Source organism: Panthera onca, chromosome A1, assembly GCF_046562875.1.
Source record: "Panthera onca isolate mPanOnc1 chromosome A1, mPanOnc1 haplotype 2, whole genome shotgun sequence".
NCBI classification, from domain to species: domain Eukaryota; kingdom Metazoa; phylum Chordata; class Mammalia; order Carnivora; family Felidae; genus Panthera; species Panthera onca.
In genome coordinates, this window is record NC_138339.1 from 92528199 (window position 1) to 92543385 (window position 15187).

Sequence of the window (15187 nt, forward strand, 5' to 3'; positions counted from 1 at the left end):
AAAAAAAAAAAAAATCACTCCAAATTTTTTTTGTCCTTACACAACCAGAAACTCCCAAGCAACTATTTGTCCCATTGCTAGTAAGCTTCAACTATAGCTTGTTTTTTCAGGGCAATTGTCTTCTCTTTTTAGTCCAAATGCTTGATAGTATTTTTCTTTTCCCTAACTGTGGATGCTAAATGCTATAATTAATAATTTTTCTTCTTTTTATCTTTCATCATCAGGGCCTCACCAGATTCCAATGCCTACTTGTTAATGACATGTTTTGGCCCTACCTAAAGTAGTACAACCTCTAAAATCTCAGCAAATAGTCTTTCTTTGCTAAATCCTTTTACAAAACCATGATATTGTTGTCTTACCCTCATTCTTCAGAAATTTTGCTGGATTACCTTTTTACCTTTCTTCTGATGTTCATTTTTAAATTCCCAAATTACACTTTTGCCTTACATACCCTTATACAAAATAAAAGTATCTGTTAATTTATGTCATATTTGAATGAGAAAAGACTCAAAAGTCCGAAGTATTGCCAAAAGTAAGCATTGAAAATACTACTTATAAGAAAGCCTATGTAAAATAGATGCTCCTAAGCTTAGTTTTAAAAAATTGCACTTCCTTTTGGTGCTAATACAATATTCCTAAGACCACATGGTACTTGAAAAAAAATCTATATCTATATCTATACCTATATCTATATCATCTATATCTATATCTATATCTATATCATCTATATCTATATAAATTTTAGCAGAATCCTTTCTCCAAACATTCCTGGCACACTGGCCTGTTTCATAAATCTACTCTATGTGTCACTGTGCCCCCAGCAAGTCTGGTACCAAGCATATGGCGCTAGAGCACATCACACTATCTTTATGTGACCAACTAGAACTACAGCTGATCTTTCCCCATCCCTCCCCAGTGAGGATAAGGTCCATCCTTTGCTTCTGAAAAGGTCCCTTAAGCCTTAACAAAACTATCCTGAAGACTTGAGAACACGTAAAGAATTCTCACATAGTCAAGAAACCAAACTGTGTACTTTATTGGACTACTTCCATTGTTTATAGGCTCCTCCACCGATCTCTACTACAGGTTCCCTTAATTTCAGTACATCTGCCACCAGATTGCTGAAACCAACTTCCCTCTTCAACAGAGGAAGCCCTTCTGCCAATAATTTTCCACTCCTTGGAATCAGTACCCCAGAGAAAATAAACAGAATATTTCTTAATGTAAAAGTTTGCTCTAAAAATAGAACATTTTACAGAAGAAGAAAATAACATCATTTTTTTTAATGCAGAGCAGCTCAGCTCCTCCTTTTTACCAATTCATTCCAAAGTAGGAGCTTGTCCTGAACTCCTAGAACTCAAAGACCCACTGGAATGGGTCCTCCTAAATCAAAGGGGGAAAATAGTCTTCACTGAAAGATAAAGGTGTGCCTTTATCCAAGAAATAAAATGGGCTGGCAGCTTTAAAATAACCTCCCTTCCCTACTCTTTCCACTTTCCCCATATATGGCCATAAGGCTTCAAAAATACTGGGGTGTAGTCTCAGAGAAAATTGTTATGCACATTGATAATGTGACTCCTATTCTATTCTTCACTCCCAACTATAAGACAAGCATTGAAAACCATACCTGATTGTGATTTCAAGCTGAGGAGTATCAGTCTGCATTTTGGAAATTTAAGGCAGAGAATACAACCTCAGGACCAATCAATTGCCGTGTGGCAATTTTTATGCACAGCTGAGGCACAAAAACGACTGGCAGTTGCGACAATCACGTGGTTAGTGTTTAGTGGTTCTAAGGAAGGAACTAACGCTATAATCTCATAAAAGCATCTAATGAGATGTTACAGAAGAAACCCAAAGAAACCATCATATAGGTTTCCAGACTGTAATGTAGCATGCCCATCCTATGATTGCTGTGAACTGGGTCACTTACATAATTTCCCTAAAGAGATACATCTAAAACACTCTGTCAGTCAGAAATCCAGTAGGAAACAGATGACACAATCAAATTGGATAAGTTATAGACAGTTGAATAAAGGGACTATTTCTAAAGGTGGGCAGCTTAAAGAAATCACAATTTATAGGGCAATACCCCTGGGCCAATAATAGTGGGGAGGTCTTACTCCTCTAGTCCTGACGGGTCAAGATGAGAGAACAGCTGGGAACAAGGGGGCAGAGAAGGGATGTGGAGATGGAGCCTGGTAGAAGCAAGTGACTTTATTGTAGGAATAGAGGCAGCCTATGGCAATCCTACAGGGTTTAGAAGAAGCCAAGAGGAAACACACACTGAGGTCACCCTTCTGTTTCCCTCTGATCTCCTAACACTGCTCCTCATGGCTGAACCCAATGGGAGCAGTGTGTATAGTCAATTTCATAGGGCACAAAGCAGGAAGAGAAGGGTGGAGAGTGTATCTGGAGGGGCAAACCTATGTCCCACTAAGTCAGATAGCATTTTTAGTCTTCCATTCCTGCCTTGTGCACAACTAGTACAAGGGAAATCTGACTTTTTATCAGAGACTAAACAGGAGGCAAAACTGATGTAATAAAAAAAATAAAACTTAAATTTAATGATTGATTTACTTAAGATAAATATCAATTTTTCCATTCTTCTTAAGCACATAATACCTAGAACAGGGTTTTTTGTTTTGTTTTGTTTTGTTTTGTTTTCCCAAAGCATTTTTCTATGCATATAAATTTGATTTTATTTTATTGGTCATAGGTTCTGAAGAATTTTGAGCTGGAGAATGCCAAGCTCTTATTTGCATACTTGAAAGAATATCATAGTTTAAAAGATGATTTTGAAAGAAATATATCTAGAGACAATAATATATGAGGTATTGAGGACAGTTGGGGAAAAGAGGTGATGGATGTGAGAAACTTTCAGAGGTAACATTAATAGAACTCAATCCTTGAGTGAATATGAGCATTAGATTATGAGTGCAGAGTGACTCTTAGACTCCTAGTTTAAAACAACAACAATGTGCAGATGGTTAGTGGGAGGTGTGGACACTGGTTCAATTTGGGACATGTGGACATTACTGTACCTACAAAATCCAGCCAACTGGATACATACCCATCACACAAAAGAAAGAGGTATGGAATTTACCATAATGTAGGAAGTAGTTAAGATCGTGGTTATGAGTAGAATCAGGTAAAGATGGAGGGCAGAGCAAAGAGATGGCCATGAATGGAGGCTTTGGCAACAGCATTTTGAGGAATCAGACCTCTTCCTGTTTTAATGCTATTGGTAATCTTTCCCATGACTGTAAGGTCTATAAAGGACAGAGACTTGACCTGTCTTGTTCCCAATATCTAGCATACTGCGTGGAACATGGGAAGGGCTTACTACGTATTATTGAATGACTGGTGGGTTCAATTTTGCTAAAGGGCAGGGGAGGGGTGATCTGATTTAGGAACTGGAGTTATTCAGAGATCAATTCAATCCCAATGATTGTCCCACGTATGCCTCTTTTAGGGCTCCCCAGTGAATCTGAATTTCCTTTTCATGAATGACTGTTGCTGAGAAGTTACAATATATCTTCTTTGCTTCTATTTCTCAGTTTTTAAATCTGCCATCAGAATGATTCATTGAATAATGTAGTTTTTAATTCCTGCCTTTCAGGTTTTGTTTTAGGTCTATCCTTTAAGGAATGAATGTTTTAAATTATGCTGCTTTATTCAGGTTTTTTTTTTTTTTCTTTTTCTTCAGAGAAAGGTTGTCTCACTTTTTCTTGTAAAACCAGAGGTCCATTCAAAGTTTGCATAGTAATCATCACCAGACTGGTAAGACATATATGCTCATAAATATGGATAAATAATGTACTAAAAATCTTCAAGTACTTGAAGGACTGTGTATCTTAAAGCAGTAGTCTCCAAACCAGGGTTGCTTACCCCAAGACTTCCCAAAGGGTACATGGGCACATAAAGGGAAGCAATTTCCAGAACTTGAATTATGATTTGGCCTCTTTCCTAAAATTCATCTGCCTAAGAAGGTGTCTGTGGTGGAGGCTGCTGGGTCTACTTTTGCATCTCCTTGATCTGTTCTCATAAATTTTAGAATGGATCAGAATCATCTGGTGTGCTTGTGAAATCCTACGTTGCTCTCCCCATTACCAAAATTTCTAATTCAGTAGGACAGGGCCTGAGGATTTGCATTTCTTAAAAGTTTTTATGTGGTGCTAAAGGTGTTGTTTCAGGGACAAGCTTTGAGAATCAAAGGCTTCAGACAATTTACTTTTTCCCACATTATAGAAAACAACCACCACATCAAACTCAATTCTAATCCATCTTGAGTCTTAGGATGCATTTCCACGGAATGTAAAAACTATGAGCAAACAGAAGGTCAAATCAGAATAAATTATTCTGATGATAATGTATAAATCAAATCATGTTTAAGTCTGGTGCTTACAAAAAAAATAAATAATAAATAAGATGAGCACCTGGGTGGCTCAGTTGGTTAAGCATCCAACTTCCACTCAGGTCATGATCTCGTGGTCCATGGGATCAAGCCCCATGTCAGGCTCTGTGCTGATAGCTCATAGCCTGGAGCCTGCTTCTGATTCTGCGTCTCCCTCTCTCTCTCTGACATCCCCCAACTCATGCTCTGTCTTTATCTCTCTCTCAAAAATAAATAAACGCTAAAAAAAAAAAAAAGAAAAGAAAAAGAAAGACTTCATTGAGATGTCAGCTGAAGGGCAATTGAAAATAATTTTGATAGACCACTATGTGATTTTTGGCATATAATTCAGAAAGAGGTAAAAAAATAGTGAGTAGCATTGCATAATAAAATTATGATTTCTATCATTTCCTTCTATGACAACAAGTTTCTCAATGTTTAAATCTATAAAAAATAAAATAGGAATAGAATTGATGCTAAGCCATGGCACATTCTAATTTTTAAGAATATTTACTCACAGAAATGTGAACTGGGAAAAACAGCTCTGATCATCTCATTGAGATATATTTCTAATAAAATTCTACAACTTGTATAATTATCTTTTAAGTTTTGTAAGAGCGTAATATTGTTTTGATCAATTGTATATAAGAAAATTATAATGATAATACAAGAGAAGATTTTAAACTTTTATACCTTTATGTTCACAAGAAAAATTAATTAACTTTTAAATATAAATTTTGATGTATATATGTTTGATAGCTAAGTCAGTAGAAGATTACCAAGCACATAAATATATATTTGGATAAAATTCCAAGGGGGAAACTGAAATAAGAAAACAAGTCCAAAAACAAGAAAAGAAAAATATAAAATGCCTGATTGTTAAAAGCAATCTTCAAGCATGTTTTAAATGGATAATCATAGGTATGAAACCACTATGGTATTTAGATTCCACTAAATATATTTAAAAGAGTAATGTTACTTGTTTATTTTAGAATGGCAATATTTAAAATATGCCAAATATAACATCCTTTACGACTGTTTGACTTTATGATGAAAATGTTTTTGTTGACAACTTAAAATGTGATGGGCATGTAAGTTTTAAATTTTTATTTTAAACACTATCAAAAATCATTTAAGATTTCCTGCTTTAAGGCAGTAAACTTTAATCTTCAGCAGGGATCATGTGATAGGCTCAGACAGGACTCTGCATTAAATTTTAACGAAAGCACAAGCTTTGCTTGTTCTGTAAACACCTCAACAAAACCCATTTCTGTTCTTGTTTGGCATTTGCTCTTTCTTGTCCAGCTGGGATCCAAACATACAGAAATGAGTGATAATGGGAAAAAAGATTATACAATCTTGAGTGACTCACTCAACAACCTTTAACAACTTTCTATTTAGACTTGTTTTACAATTTTTTTAACGTTTATTTATTTTGAGACAGAGTATAAGCAGGGGAGAGGCAGAGAGAGGGAGACACAGAATCTGAAGCAGGCTCCAGGCTCTGAGCTGTCAGCACAGAGCCTGACGTGGGGCTCGAACCCATGAACTGTGAGATCATGACCTGAGCCGATTTTAGAAGCCCAACAGACTGAGCCACCCAGGTGCCCCAGACTTGTTTTAGAACAGAATCATTTTGGTGAATTCTGTTTTGTTTAGCAAATGGAAATTGCAGCGAAAGAAAGAAAGAAAGAAAGAAAGAAAGAAGTACAAATATCAGCATAAAACATTGCTGTGGGCATTTCTCTTCAAAAATGATTTCATTGCATTTATATTAGGAAACACAAAAAAGAAACACATTACAAAACATTGACATCGTTGAGTCTTTAGCCACTTGATAATGACATATTTGCCTTCTTCTAAAATATATACCCTGTTTAGATCATTTTCTTGGGAGACATTCATGGTCAGGTTATGCATAAAATCTACTCAGAACCTATTACATTTGTTTTTCTATTTCCAAACTCCATAACTTTATTTTACATGATATATGGCTTTTGGACATTAGCTCAAGGCTAACCCAGTTCCTATTTCCTGTACTGTATTGAAAATTCACTTAAGATCAGAAAAGGTCTACTTTGTATCACATTAAAATGATATATCCCTCCCTATATAATCTCTTACTTCTTTTCCATTTCAGCTACTCTGGAAGATTACCTATTCTTAATAGCCCCCAGAGGTAGGGGCATATTCTTCCTCCTGATATGTAACCTAGACTTTAGAAACAGAAAACCACCTCTAGCTGACTTTGAGTGGTACAAATATCCTCAAACTTCCATCCAAATATTCTGGGTAATTGAACATCCTACAGACCCCATTATTTGCACCTAGATCAATAAAAATATAACCGATGGGCTTATAAACATCTAATAAGGGTGTACATGCACAAGTAATGCAAATCATATCTACTCTCCAGGGTAATTTCTGTTTAAAGTTCTGGGTAAAAGATATGACAGACTGCATTGCACATTATAAGGACAAGATCAGCAAGGAGAAGAGATTCTATTCATGCCCAATTCCCATATATTTTTGACATTCCAAGAAAGAGACCTCAAAATAATTTTGAACTCACCTTTGTCCTTCCTGATATCTTTGCTACAACTGCAGAACATATCATGGATTTGTTATTCCAAATTATCCATAAATTTATCGAATAGAACAAAGCTCTAAAATAATCCCCATGGGATGTACCCTGCATAAAAAGCTTTATGTGGGCAGAGCTCTGTCTAGTTCATTCACTGCTGAGTCTCCAGGGCCCAGGACAGTGCCTGACACATAGTAATGACTTAATAGTGAATGAATGAAAAATGAAGAAATGGATGGATGTCTGTGTGGATAGAAACTTGATGCTTTTGAAATCTTCTGATCACTTTTTAGATAGGATCTTCTAGCCAGTAATTTAACCTCCTAAACATATAATAATTGGAACATAATATTTTACCTTTTTCTTGAGAATATCATGCAGACTCTGGAAGTGACCTGCATTCACTACAAATTAATTATGGGACTTTGGACAAAGGACTTGAGTTCTCTACGGCCTATCCCTCATTCATCAGTCAGTAACAGCACTGCTCTCACAGGCTGCTGGGAGATGATGCACTTGGCCTGGTTCATAGGAAGCATTCTGTAAACATGAGCTATCACTTTTCCTATTGAATGCATCTTTCACATTTGAGATTAATGGGTAACTGTGTAGATGTAAACACTATCAGCATTACTATCTGAATTTTCACAGGTACATATATAATCACTTCTCTGCTAGCCACAAAATCAGTTCATCCAAGCCAGCAGCTTGAACTTTGTGATGGAACTAGGGTGTAAAAATGTTGGTGCATTTAAAGTTGTAAATAACCAGACCAGTCACAATATAGTAAAAGAAGGATTTTAGGTTTCTTTGGTGAAACAAAAGCAGGTATAAAAAGTTACAAAGATTTTAGATTTTCATTCACAAAAAAAAAAAAAAGAAAGAAAGAAAGAAAAAAAAACAACAACAGTCATTCACATTTTACACTATACATATTATAATATAAATACAGGAACGTATTGTGTGCATTGCAAAGAAAGAGGAAAATTAAAACCTAATAGGTCGACACTGTCATTCTGTGCTCTGGAACACCTAAAGGTGGATCACAGTGTGACAACCAAGGAACTTACTTAAAGCCACAGAGAATGATGGTAGCTACTGTTGTTCCTTCTGAGCCAAAGGAGGTTTCGCGAACAAGAATCCATGTTGGGTCTGCTCATTTTGCATTTTATTTGTTGTCTATTCTCCTCAAGGCTGTTCTAACTGAAATTAGGGAATGACTCCTAAATGCTTTCTTTCCACTACAGGTTTTTCTTTAAACATTAAATTAAGTGGATAATGATTCAAATTCATCTTCAGCAGTCACTTTATTCAAATAAAGGGGAGAAAACACAGTGGGAAGAAACAGGGAGAAATGTCAACATGTACACTCCACCTAATAGGAAGAAATGCCCACACTCTCTCTGTAGCTCCTTGCTTAGAATGGGCAAACACAATTTGCTGAAAGCTATACATTTTCCACTCTTTTCATAATAAACACTGGATGCATTCTATCCATCACATTATTTAATCAGGGACAAAATACCTAGATTATATGGCCCCAAACTGTGTGAGGGAAGCATAAAGGCTAACACTGAAAAATAACTAGCACACTAATGTCAATTTTCAGGTTTGGGGGAAAATAACATCCAATAAATTAAATCAGTATGGCTTACTTCATTTATTTATGTATGCTTCACAGCTGCAGCATTCATACATGAACATTCAAAACTTTATAAAAGATTAAAATGGTTATATATACAAAATTTCTTTCTTTGAATGCGTGTTGTTGTTTTAACAATCCCCACCCCCCCTCCATAACCCTTAGGTCTGTATCCATTTGAAATGTGTTGATCTGTAACCTTGTAAGTTAGTGTTATGAAAGCCATTAAAAAGGAGACCTGGTTGAGTTAATAATTAGCACTTTGACCCCTAAAAAATGCTCTTGGTCCCAGAAAAGTCCTCCATTCAGGCCTTTCGTGTAAGTGAAGAGAAAGGAATGCAGCAAAGAGGAGTTCCACGGTGCAGTCCCTAGTTCTGTCAGGATCCTATTAGCCAGGCTTCAGCACCACTTGGAAGCAAACTGCACTTCAGGCTGATGTGGTGCAGTGACCTATAAGACCTTGTGTTTGTTAGTTGTCTAGGAAAAGCCGTCCTCGGTCTTGCTGACAAAGGGCAAATGAAACCATTTCCAGCCTAAACAAACTACAAAAAGCAGCCGAACCAATGATTAAAGACCTCTGAGGCTCCATAATCATCATTAAATATGCCCAAACTCAGTGTGACTTTTTTATTTTATATACAGGATTAAAATCAACATTAAATCATCTTATTTACATTGCCATTGGTGCTGAAATTGAGCTTTTTAAATAGTACAGTATGCTGGTATACACTATAAAATGGTCTGCACTGGAGGCGAATAGAAAACTAAAGAAATTAGATAGGCTGGAAACGGTTACTTTCTGCCCTCATTTTCTTTCATGTTGTTAGCCTTCTTATTGAATGTCAATACTTTCATTTAAAATGTTTTGGGAGCGCAGCAACCCCAAATGACTGGACGGTGGTCCAAAAATCCAAACCAACTGATAATACTTCTCGAGGTGATAGGAAAGGCACAGGAAGTTAGGACTTTGGCTGCAATGATGAAAACACATGTTCGCCATTTGGGGGGTCAGCGCCTGGACTCCTGCCACCTCCGGCTCCAACGGTGATCATGTTTTGATGTATTTATTGAATTGTCCTTTGCTGATGAGGAATTTTTAAAGTATTTCTTAGAGTAAGTCCTTTGGTATGCAGATGCTACATGGAAGGAAAGAAAGAAAGAAAGAAAACACAACAATATTACTTGCTCCATACCCTAAACTACCAATACCGTAGCTGTAAAATGAGGGTGTCTAGTAGCTGTTAGAGCACGGTTGTCCATTCTTTCTAAAGTACCACTTACGGTTCATGCAGGTAATTTTAGGCATAGCCCATCTTCCATTTCCTAGGCAACGGATAGTTGGAAGGTGGCGTTGAATGAAACCATCTTTGCAGTGATATCTAATCAGGGAGTTGATTTCATAACGAGGTTTCATCTTTCCAAAGGTCTTGGCATTTTCTACAACAGGGGGCTGGCCGCAAGCAACTGAAGAAAAGTAAATTGGGTTATTGCCAAATAATCTAAATATTTCTATTAGTATGAATCTTTTTCTTTCTTTCCTTTTTTACGGTACCCAATCAAGCACCTTCAGCAAAGGCAATCATTTAGAATTGAAGAATTGAAATTTTTCAAGAGCAAAAGCTAAATACTGAGACTCTGTGCCTAGTTTCAATCTCAGATTATATCACCTTTAACTGTGTTTTAGTAAGGAACCACTAGGCTAAATGATCATATATTCATCTACCCATCTGGAAGGGCCACTACCAAAGTAAAAAGCACCTGTCTCATGCCAACATGTGGCTTATTGGTGTTGTCTCCATCAGTAACTTAAAGTTTTTATTTATTATATGCCTTCAGTTGGAACTAATGGGTTTGTGAGGTTAAGGTTAAAAGCTATCAATTATATAATTCATTTACACTTGATTCTGTGGTATGCTGACAAATTAAAAGTTGTCATTGTCAATATACAGATTTCTTTCAAAGCTATTTATAGATGAGGACTTATAATATGGCTAAAATAATTCAATGAGTACGGTATTGGGAAGGACAGGCAAATAGACCAGAAATGGATCCACACATATAGGCTCAATACTTGACAGAAGCAACATGGCAGAACAGTGGAGAAAAGGTAGTTTTTTCACTTGGACATTGGGTATTCATATGGATAAAAGTGAACTTCATTCCCTACCTCAGGGAATACATGGGAAATTAATTTTGGATGGTTTAAATACAAAAATATAAAAAGCAAAAACCTTAAAACATTTAGAAAACAGTGTAGACTATCTTTCTGACTTTAGGGTAGGTAAAGATTTCTTAAGACACAGAAAGTTTTGAACCATAAAGAAAAATGCAACAAAAGGAAGAATTCTGTTCATCAATAAATACCACAGGGTAGGAGTAAAAACAGTCTACAAACTGGGAGAAGATATTTGCAACAGATAAAATTGCCAAGGGATTACAAAACAGGATATAAAAATGACTCCTATGAATCAATATAAAAAAGAGAAGCAATCAATTTTTAAAAATAAGGAACAAACATGAATAGAACCTTTACAAAAGAGCTACAAGTGAATGCCATATAAGTATATGAAATGATATTCAGGGAAAAGTATCCAAGTAAACACAAATTAAATCACAAGAGATAACATTTTATACCCACCAGATTGGCAAAAATCTCAAAGTCCAATAATATCAAATGTTAAAGAAGATGTGGGGTAACAGGACCTCTCACATATTCCTGGTGGAAGGTGCAAATTGGAAAACTAGTTTGGAAAATAATTTGGCATTTTGTAATAAATTTGATGGCACATAAATCCTAAGACTCAGCAATGTCACTCCTGGAAAAATACCCTATGGAAACTCACAGAGGCCTACCTGGAACAAATTGAAGAATATTTATAGAAATGTTGTCTATAATAGCAAAAACACTCAATATAACCTAAATGTCTACTGACAGGAGAACTGGTAAATAAAATGTTATATAGTTAGTTATACATAAAATACTATAAGCAGCAAAATGAAGAAATACAGCTAAATGTATCAACATGGATAAATCTCACAAATAACGCTGAACAAAAAAAGCAAGTCACAAAATACATACAATATGATTCCACTTGAAGTTCAAAAATGTGCAAAACTAAACAATTTGTCATTTACAAATACGAGCACATGTGATAATACTAAAGAGGAAAATAAGAGAATGAAGTCATTATCTATGGTTGGAATTGGGAAGTAAACAGATGGGACTGTAAGGAATCTGCAAAATGATCCAAAGATGTGTGGATAGTATGCACTGAGGTGTTCTCTAAAAAGTGATGATTCCAAGAACAACTAGCATCTATTCAAGAACAAGACACTACTGAGAGAATCCTTGAACATGGAGGGGAGGTTAAAGCACTCCCCTGCAGCCCAGAGACGAAGACAGACTCCATTAGCAGGATAAGAGAATGGCTAAACATTGACCACTTTGCTCCTCCACCAGGAGTGTGCAGCATCATGTGAAGAGGTGTTCTCTGAGCCTCAGGTTCTTCCAGTTGGAAAAAAGAACGCCAGGAAGAAAACCAGCTTCCCCAGCATTGTGGGATGCTTTGTGGGAGCCCTACTCTGATGTTGCACCACGGGTATTACAGGGGAATCTTTGGGACTCAGCCACGAGGAATCTGACTATGACTCCAAAGAGGGGGAGGGGTCTGAAACAACCAGCACATGAATCTTCGTAGACCAAATTCATACCTGCAGTGCCTAAGTAGTAATCCCAGCCAGCAGCATTGCTTATCTGCAGAGCCAAGTCAGAAGTGCACTCTGACCAGGGAACATATCTTCCTGATTCAGATCCTCAAATGAGGAGATTTTCCAGCTCTAGAGCTTGGTTTGCTCACACCCAGGCAAGGTGCTGAGTCACAGCCTCATCTGTTGCAGACAGTGTCTTCCAGCCCCTCAGACCAGAAGGGCAGCGGCAACTCCAAATAACCCAATTAAAAAAATGGGCAAAGGGTCCAAAAAGACTTTCTTCAATGAATATACACAAAGGCCAAGAGGTACATGAAAAGATGTTCAAGATCAGTAGTCATTAGGGAAATGCAAATTAAAATCACAGTGACGTATCACCTCACGCCTATTGGAAAGGCCATCATCAAAAAAAAAAACAAGAGATAAATACTGGTGAGGATGTGGAGAAAGGGGAACCATTGTGGGATTGTAAATTAGTACAGCTACTAGAAAAGTAGCAGGGAAGTTTGAGGGATCCTTAAAAAATTAAAATAGAACTGCCATATATCCAGTAATTCTGCTTCTGGGAATATATCCACAGGTAACAAAAACACTAATTCAAAAAGGTATCTGCACCCTCATGTTCATTGCAGTATTATTTACAATGGCCAAGACACGGAAACAACTGAGTGTCCATCAATGGATGAACAGATAAAGAAGTTGTGGGTATATATACATACATATAATGGAATATTATTCAGCCATAAAAAATGAGAAAATCCTACCATTGGAGACAACACAAATGGGCCTTTAGAGCATTATACAAAGTAAAGTAATTCAGACAGAGAAAGACAAATACTTACATGTGGAATCTAAAGCAAATCTAAAATCTAACTCTAAATATGTGGAATCTAAAACAAAAAAACAAACAGACTCATAGAAAGTGGTCAAAATGTATGAACTTCCAGCTTTAAGATACATAAGTAATAGGATGTAATGTAACACAATGACTATGGCTAACAATGCTGTATGATATACAGGAAAGTTGACAGTAAATTGTAATAGTTTTCATCACAAGAAAAAAAATGTTTTCCCTTTATTCTTTTTTCTTTCTTTTCTTTTTCTTTTATCTATGTGAGAAGATGAATGTTAGCTGAACCTACTGTGGCAATCATTTTCACAATTTATGTAAATCAAACCATCATGCTGTATGCCTTAAACTTATACAGTGATGTATGTCAGTTAACTCTCAGTAAAATTGGAAATAATGGCTTTTATATACACATATTATAATCCTCTTCACACATATTTAATTAAAAGTATAATTATTTAGGTCTGTATGTTTAAGGATGTCTAAAACATGTGAAAGGAGAAATGAGTCTTTTATAAAAGTCTATAGACATTTATAAAATTCCCCAGAGTATTTGATTAACAAAGAGTTAAGTCTATATGAATAAAAATCAGACAAAAGAGTGACAAAATACAGGAATCTTTCTGTTTGGTTTGGTTTTCTACCTTAATCAAGTAGAACCAACGTCTTACAAATCTCTTTCCCCATCTGGAAATGTAAACCAGGATGCTGTTTTTGTAAAGCCTGTGTAGCTATAGGGCAGTGGTCCTCAAACTGGGGCAGTTTTCTCCCTCTCCCTCCCTCCCCAGGGATAGGTGGCATGGTCTAGTGACGCTGATGGTTATTACAAAACAAAGGAGGAGGATGGGGGCATGGAGAAGAACGTTCCAGGCATTCATTGCATGGAGGGCAAGAACGCTGCTACACATTTGCAATGCACAGGACAGCCCCCACAACTAAGCATTACCTGGGCCAAAATATTAACAGTGCTGCTGTTGAGAAACCCTGCTTTAGGAAAAAATAATATGGGGCATACAAGAATGCTTGGATCACAAAGGGAAAGGCATGACTCCAAGGAACATTTGGAGACTTAAGAAGGCAAACATGACATTCAGAGAAAGACAAACAGTTCATTAAAGACTTCTTACACTAGAAACAGGGAAAAGAGCAAATACCTGATTTGCTATTTTCACGAGTCCCATGGCAGAAGTGCTGAAGTAATGCACAAAGCCAGGGAAGCTGCTCAGACAGAAAGGATAGTCAGAATAAATTTGACTTTAGATAAGACAATAGCAGAGAGAGTGACAAGGCTGACAGCTGAGTTTCATCTGAGCTCTGTGTATCTCAGTGTTTTCTTTCTTCTGATAGAATTTCTTAGTATCGGGGTTTAAGTTGTTCCTAAAATATCTGCAGAGTGTGTATTTTTAGTTTACTACTTTTATATCCAAAGACAAATGAATCCAATGAATTTTATATTTTGCAATTGTACTCTTACTTGATGAAAAATTCTAGGTCTAGAGGCTAAATTTTCATATTCTAACACCATTATCAATTGTGAAAGGTTAAAAAATTTTTATGGAATTCCTCTTTTTTTAAAGGAGGACGTCTATACAGTGTGCCTCAGAAATTCAAACATATTGGTCAATAATAAACACTTTCTAAAATCAGTGTTCTTAATTTTATCTGTTTAATGTTGACTAAGCAATGCTTGCTACAGAGTTTACATCACAAATGTTTTTATTTTAGCAGACGTTGAAGGTATTCAACAAGAGTGACGCTGTTTTTGTTCTATTGTTTATAAACACATAATGAGCTCCTACAGAAATGGTTATAAACTTCAAATGCCTACAAAATGAGGGAACATCCCTAGTGAGGGAGGGCAATGGTTTTTAAGCCCCAGAACTTCAAACCACTGACACGTTCCAACATGGACCAAATGGTACCAGTTCTTATTTTTCTACCAGAGTAAAAAAATCCAGATTATTTCATGACATAACCCGATTCTTAGATGTTGACTTTTTTTTTTTT

General features: G+C 36.3%; 1 protein-coding gene across 5 annotated transcripts in view; it reads right to left on the bottom strand.

The window, feature by feature from the left end:
- Positions 1–15187, bottom strand: part of VCAN (versican) — a 120114-nt gene that overhangs the window by 1797 nt on the left and 103130 nt on the right. For 4 of the 5 annotated variants that reach the window (XM_060637747.3, XM_060637744.3, XM_060637746.3 and 1 more), the window contains 2 exons: positions 9904–10086; positions 8626–9758 (listed from right to left, as the gene is read on the bottom strand). In XM_060637747.3, the coding sequence (XP_060493730.1) occupies positions 9631–9758; positions 9904–10086 (311 nt within the window). In that variant the 3' untranslated portion in view covers positions 8626–9630. Of the gene's footprint in view, positions 1–8625; positions 9759–9903; positions 10087–15187 lie in introns of those variants that run through there. The other variant, XR_013556167.2, reaches the window with a different exon arrangement.